Source organism: Diabrotica virgifera, chromosome 7 (genome assembly GCF_917563875.1).
Source record: "Diabrotica virgifera virgifera chromosome 7, PGI_DIABVI_V3a".
In the NCBI taxonomy this organism is placed as follows: domain Eukaryota; kingdom Metazoa; phylum Arthropoda; class Insecta; order Coleoptera; family Chrysomelidae; genus Diabrotica; species Diabrotica virgifera.
In genome coordinates this window covers 159,925,132-159,937,175 of record NC_065449.1, presented here as the reverse complement: position 1 = coordinate 159,937,175, position 12,044 = coordinate 159,925,132, and the positions used below count along the sequence as shown (strand labels likewise).

General features: G+C 31.9%; 1 protein-coding gene across 1 annotated transcript; it reads left to right on the top strand.

Moving 5' to 3' along the window:
- The first annotated feature begins 1,220 nt into the window (after positions 1–1,220).
- LOC114338209 (leucine-rich repeat protein SHOC-2-like) lies at positions 1,221–6,718 on the top strand. The gene has a single exon (XM_028288795.2). It carries the CDS (start codon positions 1,300–1,302, stop codon positions 3,295–3,297), a length of 1,998 nt encoding a protein of 665 aa, XP_028144596.1. The 5' UTR covers positions 1,221–1,299; the 3' UTR covers positions 3,298–6,718.
- Positions 6,719–12,044: the final 5,326 nt, after the last annotated feature.

Sequence of the window (12,044 nt, the reverse complement as noted above, 5' to 3'; positions counted from 1 at the left end):
TAAATAACAAAGAGATTCGTTCCTTCGTAAACCTTCTATTTACAATAAAAAAAGAGATATGGTAGGTGAAAAGAGTTTGTTTTTTGGTGCATGCTCAAATTGGTGTATTCAACTTGAAATAACAAAGTAACGGTAGGTTTTAGGTGTATAATGCTAACAACGCATTTTGTAGTGTTTGAAAAGGCCTTTAAAACGGGCACCGTTAAATGTCGGTTACATTAAACTAAGCGAGATATGGTGCAAAAAAATATATGACTAATGTACTTTAAGGAAAAATACGTACATATATAATACGTACATATTATATTTAACCCCTCATACACCAGAATTTAAATGCATCGTTTTTCTTCTGCAATACCTTTTAATATAGTGGTATTTCTACTTTCAAAAAGTTGAACGGGTTTAAAATGAAAGGTTTTTGAAAAAAAAAATAAGATCAAATTATAGAGCGCATTTTTAAATTTTCTTAAAAATCTTCCTTTTTCTCCATGTAATTCGGAAATAAAAATGTTCCACTCCCGAGAAGGGGTGGGAACCGCCCCATGATAAAAACGCCATAGTATATAGGAGAGACTTTGAATTAGGAGATTGGGCTACTCCCAAAATTTCATTAAAATCGATGCAGTAGGATAGAATTCGAAGGTAATATCTTGTTCTTATTCTGGATCATTGACTGGCGTAATAGAAATATAATGAAAATCCAAATATTGTAAACTATTAATTTTTCTGAAAAATAAACTAATTTGAAATGAAAGTATGACTAATATTCTATTGATTTATGCAATAATCTATAGTATGTCCCCGAAATATAGCATCAAATATTTTCTCAAATGCAGGAGTTAATGATACGTAGAACGATAAAATCTATTCAAGTACACAAGGTGTCTCTAAAATATTAAAATAACGAGTAACTGTGTTATTTTGATAGAACACCAGGCATCTAGTACGATAACGATAAAAGATCGGTACGATAAAGTTCTCGGGCAGCCTTTCCGTCCAGCGCTTTTTACACTAAATTGTTAATAACTAAAAGACGGACGGGAACTCTAGGCAGGAAACAGGTAGGTTTTCATCCTATAGGTCTAGAATAACTAAAAAAGTAGTCAGCTACCTGACTATATCAGTGTTCCAAACATGGTCTATTTCTTGCTTATTTCCCTGGACTATAGTACAATACTTAATACGAATAAACATCTATTCAAGACGGTACTGGAGCGATGTTTATGAAAAAAAGCAAACTTCTTCACAATATATGTAGTAGCAGTGGATTTTATAATTTGTTGTTTTCAATCAGTGACAATGAAATCGAAACTGTTGTTTTTGGTGTTAGTGACATTTGTTGCCTATGTGCAAAGTGAAATTACGGTAAATGTTTACTCTACTCATTGGCAATCAGAAGAAGCAGTTATTCTATCAATCGAAAACTTAAAGAGTGTTATCTCAAATAATACCTACGGGGTGAAAATTAAAAACCAGACTATTGCAAAATTACCTAGCGGATTGTTGGAAGGAGTGACCATCACCGAAATAAAAATCGAGCATACCCAATTAAAACACATTGAGTCCGGTGTGCTGAAGGGAACCAATATTAACAGAATTGAGTTACCCTACAACAAGATTGAAACTGTCAAAAAAGGCGTCTTCAACGAAAGGTCATTATGGGAACTTAATCTATCGAACAACCAGATTTCCACCATTGAGGATGATGCTTTCGATTCATTGGAAGTGAATTCTCTACACCTGAATGACAATAATCTTGAAAAAATTACAGCAGGTATATTTCATAATACTAAAGTTGGAGTCTTAGATTTGACCAATAACAAAATTAAAAAAGTCGACGTTAATGCTCTAAATCAGATACCAAGTCTCGTGTACGTTTATCTAAATAACAACCTTATTAAAGATCTTGGAGTAATTTTCTCTAAATTGGACACTGTAAATACTCTTAAATTGGCAAACAATACAATTGAAGTTATTGAACCAAATAGTTTTGCTGGTTCCAAGCTAAACCGATTAAATCTTCAAGATAATTTTATAAAAGAGTTAAAAACAAACTCTTTCATTGGCTTAGACTTGAATTATTTGAATCTTAGTAACAATCAAATTTCATCAATGGACAGTGACGCTTTAGCTGATCATCGAGGACTTTATATGATTATTCTCTCACATAACCATATTGGAAATTTGAAATCAAAATTTCTTAAAGGTATAAACTCACAACATGCAACTTTGTGTTTAGATAACAACAATATCGTTAATATAGAGCCTGGAGCATTTAACGAAATTGTCGTTAACAGTTTGAAATTACAAGAAAATAAAATTGAAATTATTAAGAAAGGAGTCTTTAATAAAAAGAACTTCGACTCCCTAAATTTGGAAAAAAATAAAATCTCAAAAATCGAAGATGGGGCACTTGAATATTTGGTTGTAAACAGTCTTACGCTTTCCAAAAATCTACTGAGTACTCTCAAAAAAGATGCATTCCTTGGTGTTAAAATCAGTACTCTTAAATTAGATAATAATCAAATAAATAAAATTGAAAACTCTACTTTCCATCAAATTAATGATTTGAAAACTCTAGACCTCAGAAATAACAGAATTGAAGAAATTACAAATTTGTTTAGCTATTTAGAAAAATTGAACGATCTTAACTTGGACAACAACCTAATTAAAGTACTTTACCCTAATAACTTTGTAGGCTCCAAAATATCTACTCTTTCTATTAATAATAATCAGTTGGTGGAAATCGGTAAGGGAGTTTTTAATGGTGTTCCATTTAAGTCTATCTCTCTTATTGGTAACTTGATATCTACAATTAAAGAAGGCAGTTTTGATGATACAGAAGAACTTCGTAACTTGAAACTTGGAAGCAACAAAATTGGCGATTTAACGCCAGATTCTTTGGGAACACTAAACAACAAAGAATTAGAATTAAGTCTTGACGATAACGGCATTTCTAATATTGAAACCAATTCATTCAGCAAAGTTAAATTACTTTCATTGAAACTTCATAACAACTCTTTAACCGCCATTAAAAGAGATACATTTAAGGGTGCAGAAGTCGGTTTTATTAGTTTGCCCAAAAACAAGATCTCTAGCGTAGAAGAAAATGCTTTTGAAGACGTTAAGGGACTGAATTTAATTGATTTAAGCTTTAACAATCTATATGTGTCAGTTAGTTCCAATTCAAAACATATCAACTTTTTCGTTACCTCTGGAAGTGCCTTAGGCAAATACAGTAGTGAAACTTTAAACACTTTGATTCAGGCATCACATGGAAGTAAAGTCAATTATTAATTACACAAGTATAAAAAGACTGCTTGTATAGATATTAAACATTTGGATATTTTTACTGTAGAAAATTTAGTAGGTATCCCGCTTAAATTCCTCTTCTTTTTTATGTATTTGGCTTGGACTTATAGTCATTCATCCAGTATTCCTATTCTTAAATTGATAGATATTAAAAATACCGTTTTAAATTTTTTACTATGTTGTAGAATTGTTTTTTTTATAAGAAAAATAATTTTTTTGTTTTATTTGCAAAACATCTCTATAAAGTAATTTTTCGGTTATTATACGTATGCAAATATTTTCCTTCTTCTAATTTAAAATATGAAATTGTTAATGTTTAAAAATCCGACGTATTATGTTCAATGTTTTTAATTGAAAATTTTGTTTAGGCAATTATTTCGTAGATATGCATTTATAAACAATTAATTATTATACAAGGTGTAACAAAAATACAGGTCATAAATTTAATCACATATTCTGGGAACAAAAATAGTTCGATTGAACCTAATTTACCTTAGTACAAATGTGCACATAAAAAAAGTTACAGCCCTTTGAAGTTACAAAATGAAAATCGTTTTTTTTTAATATATCGAAAACCATTGGAGATTTTTTATTGAATATGAACATGTGCCATTATTATGGTAGTAGTATCTTAAGAAAAAATTGTAGTGAAATTTAGACACCCCATAAAAAATTTATGGGGTTTTGTTCCTTTAAACCCCCCAAATTTTTGTGTACGTTAAAATTTAATTATTATTGTAGTACCATTAGTTAAGCACACTGTTTTAAAAATATTGTTGCCTCTTAGTACTTTTTCGAAAAGTCAGTTTTTATCGAGATATTTTGCATATTTGTCAAATCCACTAAATATGTATTTGTATAATAAGGCTAAGTACGATTATGGAGACTTGATAATAATAGGAAAATTTATTTATGATTTACATTTTTAGGTATATTTTGAACCATATTAACCTTTAACTACCCGCGCATCAAGTTATAACATAACTACACGCGTGGCGTACTTTATACGCCACAAGAAAATACACTTAAAAACAGCGGATTCCTTAATTTTTTTTTTAAATACACTTAGTTGTTGTTATAAACCTTATTCGGCATTAGCGAATACTTGGAGTTCTTTCTCAGTAAGCCAATTGGGATTTATAACTGGAATCTGATTCCATGATAAATAAAATTACTAATAAAAAATTTTTTGAAATGTGATTTTTTACATGAGAAAAAGCATTGTTTATAAAGAAATAGCTATTTGTATAACAAGGGAGGAAATTGCTACTTTTCCTCCCGAGAATGAAGTGGGCAGTAATCATTCAAGGACGGAAAAGGAACTTTACTCCCATGTTATACATATGGTTTTTCCACCTTCCTCAAATAACAAGTCATTTTTTCATTTTTACTTAATTTATTTATGTACTAACCAACAAAATTTATTAGAACTAAAACTAACAAGTAGGTACAATATAACTGTCAACTGTCAAATATCAGTCAAATTATTAATGTAAAAATTGTTAAATCAGAATAACAATTTACTGTTTTTTACCATTCTGCAAAATACAGAGTGTTTTTAAATAAACGTTGAAATGTATAAATACTTACGTAATAGAAAATAGATATTGTACAGGGCGTCAATAAGTTATATTTCATGAATGAAATACTGTAACGTCACTTTTACTTTTCCTCCCTAGGGAGGAAAAATATTTTCCTCCCTAGGGAGGAAAAGTACAATTTTGCTCCCTACAATCAGTTCCAGAAAAGTATACTTTCGGTAGAGGTAGGTGGAAAAATATATTTTGTGCCATAATGACTTAAAAAAAATTGAAAGATGTACTTATATTACTACTTATATTACAATATTCGTGGCGTATATTGTGCACCACCGAAAACAACAAATAATAAAATGTAAATTACGATCTTCCCAGAATGGGGATTATAACGAAACTAAAACCACTTGTAAAGCACATTCCAGTGATAGGTTAGGTAGATAAACAAGGTCAAAAATTAAATTTTTAAATATATTTGCAGTAGAATTCTTATATTTGGCGTACAAAATACGCCAGCGCGTGTAGTTAAAGGTTAAAAAAGAAGCCACATCTCGATAAAAGTTGCCTTATCGAAAAAATACAAAGAAGCAAAAAAAAATTAAAAACAGTGTGTTTAACTAATGGTGTCGCAGTAATAGTATAATTGGAACGTACACAACTATTTGGGGGCTTTAAAGGAACAAAATCCCCATAAAATCTTTATGTAAACATATTAGAAAAGAAGCCGCAACTCGATAAAAACTGCCTTGTCGAAAAAATACTAAGAGCCAAAAAAGTTTTAAAAATATTGGATTTAACTAATGGTATCACAATAATAATTTAATTGGAACGTACACAAAAGTTTGGTGGGGGGTTTAACCCTTAAAAACGCCCAAGGGTGGGTAAAAAATGTCCACCTAATGCGTATTCCCTAGTAACATATTTATTACGTGTTTAAAAATTTTCAAAAAATTATTTATTGTTAAAAAGACAGCTCTTTATCGAATGTTAATTTGGTCCTACCGATATTTTTGAAAATAAAAGTAGCATCTTGAGTTAAATATGGGTGGGCATAAAAAGTACACCCTTGGTAAAACTTGTTACTAAAGGATTCTATATAATTTCTCGTTGATAGGAAGATAATCCATATAATTATCAACGTATAATTACATAATCTACACAATTATCCGCCAATGAGGAGGTTGAAAGGAAGAATATGGAGAAAATCGACAAATCTGACTTACTGGCTTTTACTAGTATGTTAATTTTGATGTACTTTGTAATTTTGTTGTAAGGTTTGTAAATTGTTTATATTAATATTTTAGACAATGCTGTGTTTATGAAGCATAAGATTCTTAAGCTTAACCCATTTCCAACAACTCTGAATAAATATATTAGCTATTTTCGAGGTGGACATTTTTTACCCACCCTTGGGCGTACATGGAACCTAAAAAAGGTTGGGCGTTTAAGGGTTAAGGGAACAAAACCCCCATACAATTTTTATGGGGTGCACAAATTTCATAATAAGTTTTGTTTAAGATATTCCTGCCATAAAAATGCCACATGCCCATTTTCAATAAAAAATCTCTAATAGTTTCGATATATTCGAAAAAATCGATTTTCATTTTCTAACTTCAAAGGACTGTAACTTTTTTTATGTGCATATTTGTACTAAGGTAAGTTAGGTTCATTCGAACTATTTTTGGTCTCAGAATAGGTGATTTAATTTATTACCTGTATTTTTGTTACACCCTGTATATCTTTTTTTTATTTAAACGCAAAACAACATCAATCGCTTAGGTGTATTAGTGGATAGTGGATATTATGTTAGTTTGAAAATAATGTACCATTGTTTGTATCTTATACTAAATAAAAATTACAGCTTGAATATATTTTTGGCTTTGACATGTTTTTATGTTCCCGATGTAATATAAATCTTATTTCTTTTAGATCTCAATTTATCTAAACAGTATTTTAATAAAAAAAAATATTGATGTGCTAGAGCAAGTTGAGAGATGTAATTTAAAGTTATGGTGAATTATACAGGTGTATACGGAATTATTTTGTTTTATTTTAATTCTCTTTGTGTATTTTTTACTTAACCCTTAAACGCCCAAGGGTGGGTAAAAAATGTCCACCTAATGCGTATTCCCTTGTAACATATTTATTACGTGTTTAAAATTTTTTTAAAAATTATTTATTGTTAAAAAGACGGCCCTTTATCGAATGTTAATTTGGTTCTACCGATATTTTTGAAAATAAAAGTAGCATCTTGAGTTTACTATGGGTGGGCCTAAAAAGTACACCCTTGGTAAAACTTGTTCCTTAAGGTTTCTATATAATTTCTCGTTAGTAGGAAGATAATCCATATAATTATTATCGACGTATAATTACATAATTACATAATTATCCGCCAATGAGGAGGCTGAAACTAAGGATGTGGAGAAAATGGACTAATCTGAATTACTGGCTTTTACTGGTATGTTAATTTTGATGTACATTGTAATTTTGTTGTAAGGTTGGTAAATTGTTTATATTAATATTTTAGAACATCCTGTGTTTATTAGCATAAGATTCTTAAGTTTAATCCATTTCCAACAACTCTAAATAAATATATTAGCTATTTTCGAGGTGGACATTTTTTACCCACCCTTGGGCGTACATGGTACCTAAAAAAGGTTGGGCGTTTAAGGGTTAACTACATAAAACAAATAATTACTTTAAAACTATGAATACTTATAGTATAGTATAGTTGATCCAAAAGATGGCATAACCCAGACATCCAAAATGAAAGTTATCCTTCAACACCAAATTGTTCTCTACGGTCCACACAATGTCCAGAAAAAGTCACACCATTTTGAGCGTCGGGTTTGGGGGGAGAGGGGGGAGAAATCGGTAAATTCGTAGTTTTTTAAGTTTTTCGCCACTATTTCTAAAACTATGCGGTTTAGCATGAACAACCCTCTACACAAAATTGTTTTACATTAAATTTGAAATAAAAAAGGCCCTATGCATAATCTTTCTAAAATGAATGGTTCCAAAGTTACAGAGGTAGTATAGTATAACTGGTCCAAAAAAGGCCTAACCCAAACATTCAAAGTAAAAGTTTTCCTCCAACACCAAAATGTTCTATATGGTCCACATATTGTTCAGTAAAAAGCTACACCATTTTGAGCGTCCGGTTAGGGAGGGAGATGGGAGAGAAGCCGGTAAGTTAGTATTTTTTTTAAGTTTTTCGTCAATATTTCTAAAACTATGCTTTAACGTAAACAATGTTATATACAGAAGTGTTCTACATGAAATTTAAAACAAAAAATGTTCTATACATAATTGTTATAAAATCAACGGCTCCAGAGTTACGGAGGGTGAAATGTCGAGGTTTTCGAAACTTTTTATATATTTTGGGCAATATTTATGATATAACTATACCAAAAACCCAGACATCCAAAGTGAAAGTTATCCTCCAACACCAAATTATTCTATATGGTCCACATAATGTTCAGAAAAAAGTCACACCATTTTGAGTGTCGGGTTTGGGGGGGGGGAGAGGGGCTAGAAATCGGTAAATATAAAAAGTATCGAAAACCTCCTCATTTCACCCTCCGTAACTCTGGAACCGTTGATTTTATAACAATTATGTGTAGAACCTTTCTTGTTTTAAATTTTATATAGAATATTTTTCTATAGAACATTCCTTACGGTAAAGCATAATTTTAGAAATATTGACGAAAAACGTAAAAAAACTACTAATTTACCGACTTCTCCCCCATCTCCCACCCCCCAAACCGGACGCTCAAAATGGTGTAACTTTTTACTGAGCAATTTGTGGACCATATAGAACAATTTGGTGTTGAAGGAAAACTTTTACTTTGGATGTCTGGGTTAGGCCATTTTTGGACCAATTATAATATACTATCTCCGTAACTTTGGAACCGTTCATTTTAGAAGGGATATGCACAGGGCCTTTTTTATTTCAAATTTAATGTAGAACAATTTTGTGTAGAGGGTTGTCCATGCTAAACCGCTTAGTTTTAGAAATATTGACGAAAAACCTAAAAAACTACGAATTTGCAGATTTCTCCCCCCTCTCCCCCCCAAACCCGACGCTCAAAATGGTGTGACTTTTTTCTGAACATTATGTGGACCATATAGAACAATTTGGTGTTGGAGGATAACTTTCACTTTGGATGTCTGGGTTTGGGTCTAACTATACCATACTATTATAATAATACTGAATTCTTCTGTATATCAAGGACCAATCCATATTATATTTTTATTTGCTCAATAGGTCCTTTAAGCCTATGGTATTAATATCTTCACAATTCACCTTTAATAATTTCACAATTTTTACATTACGTTAGTTTCTTACAATTTGTATCACTTTAAAATTCACACAAAATTACATTCAAACAGTTACTATTTTCTGTATTGACTTGTTTCTTCATGTGAATTGAACTCCAATATTTCTTAGGCCTTCTACTATACTTACTAGGGTGGGTCGTTTTTGTACTTTTTTTTTTAATTTCAAGACGCCTGTAGTTTAAAAAGTTTCTATTGGTAAAATTATCTTGTACAAATTTTTTTTTTATTTTTTTCGTCATTGTTTGAGCCCCCCGCTGGCTCCCCCAAAAAACAAAAAAATTAAATCAAAAAATTAATTTGCCTGTACTATGAAATAATGCAATATGGTTCTCTAATTACGTAAGAAAAATATTTTTAATTTTTAGATATATTTAGGCCCCTCGCCAGCCCGTAAGGGTAAAAACATCAAGTACTTTTCGACTATTTCACTTAAGAGCAGCTCTTCGCTTATTTTGTAGATTAAAATATACAAAATAAGCGATTATTTTGTAGATTAAAATATACAAAATAACCCAGAACTCACCACGGGGAGGTAGCTGCCATCGAGCTCCATCCCTGCCCACTCATGTGAGCAATTTCTAATTTCTTACTTGATAATCTGATTTGCTATTAAATTTTGGCATGTTGCTTCTAGACGCTATAGTTGTACGTATCCAACCATCCCTATTAGTAAACCCACATACGGCCGAAGATGCCTCAGTCACTAATTTGACACCTCTTTCAACAGCCTGTGCATGGCAGGGTAACTTCCAAAAATTTCCTTCTGGATAGCTACCAGATTTGATAAATTCTTGAATGTCTTCATCAATTTATTAAATCAATATAGGATTCCGCTTCAAAATTGAACTTGGGAATTTCAAATTTTCTAACAGTGTTATTCAGATTTTCTTGTGGTTTCGACCTGCACTTTAATATTCTTTTGTATCCTAATTCTCTTATATGACGACGTGAGTCAAAGATCATCGTTAGTAAAATATTTTCAGGATGGCCATAAAAGCCATTTCGTTGAATCACAGGGTCAACTACAGCTTTTAGTTCGTCACTTAAATATCTCGAATATTCAATTAGCTTCCAAAGATGAAGAGCTCCAAATGTACACACTGGTGCAGTTTTTACTAAAAACCAAACCTTAGCATATACTCGCAGAATGTACTCTGTTAAAATTTTTAAATTAGGCGGCGGATTCTTTACTGCAATATAAGACCTCAAGATACGATTCGCCGTAGTTAGCCATCTTGCATGAGATAACTTGCCAGGAAATTTATTCGCCAAATTATATGGACAGTTTCCGGTAGATATGGCAGTGCAAATCTGGTATAAATATTTTTGATCGCTGCTTAGTTCTTTTAAATCTACCTCAGGTAAATCAACTTTGATTTTTTCGTAGCACACAACAGGTAATCGCTCACAATTTTCAATAAGTTTGCCGATAGAACCCGAGAATGATAACGGCCCTGTCGTATTTCCGTCCAAATATCGAACCAGATGTCGCAGCGGTAATTCATTTGCATGTAGTTGACATATTAGCCATTGCAAAGGTCGTTTAAGATGTAATTCCATCAAATGTATTACATCACCGTGGGGCCCAGTGTTCACGACAGTACCATCGCAGCCAATAGCCGTCAACTCCCTAATTGACACCTGATTTTCTGTTAAATATTTGAAAATCGTTGCAGCTATGGTCTTTGCAGTGTACCATTTTCAGGTGTTACGTGCCCTATATAGTCGCTACCTGGTTACTTCAATAATACTATATGTTCTTCGACAATGGTTTTTCTTGATGACGACTCTCCTTATGTTTTTCAACGTGAAGGGTTTGATTTTTGCGACCATCAAAATATAGAGCTTGAAGACTAGCATTATATTTTATTATATTTTTTTGTAAATCAAGTCGTTGCCTTTTTCTTTGTCGATCTAATTTAGATTTGTCTATTACATAAGACTTGTCGTTTTTGGATATCAATCCAATATCTTCAAGAACTGCACTAGCGATCATTGCTCCTTTTCTACTCGATAATCCAGTTCGGTCTATTGCTTTTGCTAGTGCAGGAAATTCGAGGGTTATTTGTGTAGACATTGACGGCTCTGGTTGGAAGTCTGGATCACAGTCTGGTTGGCTTTGCACTGATATATCTGATAGATCCTCTTGTTCAATGTTTGTTTCTGGGACAATACACGAAACGTTTTTTTGATCTTTTTTCTCCGTGATATTACACGAGAGGTCTCTGCTGCTTCTTATATATGTTTTGTCTGCAATTTTTTACTTGTTTTGGCATCTACTTGCCCGATAAACATCAATCATGTAGTTCGTTGGTCATTTAGGAAAGCCTGTTCCATTTTTGGCACTTTGTTCGACTTCATACAAATACACAAGGAAAAATCGATACATTTACAATTTGAAATATCAAAGAGCTTAGTATTAGCTTCATCACGAAAATTTTGAAGCGTATTTTTTGCAGCATCACTTGTTTTCTTAAGTGACTTTTTAATGTTCATGAATTGTTGATGATATTTTTTTAATAAGGCAATACATTGCTGGTCTGATATAAAAGGCAAACTTGCCTTCATCCAAATTTGTTGAGTTTTGTTCACAACAGTCTTAATTATTTCGGTAACTGTTTTATTTTTACCTTCTCCACTGCCGGATACGTCTTTTTGGATATACAGGAAATATCGCATAACGTCACCATAACACGGGAGAACTGTTTCACACAAAACGGTAGGTTCATCAAATACGGGATCACGAATTGTCTGCCGTGTTAATACTTTACGTCTCTCCGTCATTGTTTTTGAAAGTAAAAGTTCACTAGAGACAATAATGGAACAAATAGTAATACAACGAATATGAAATATAAT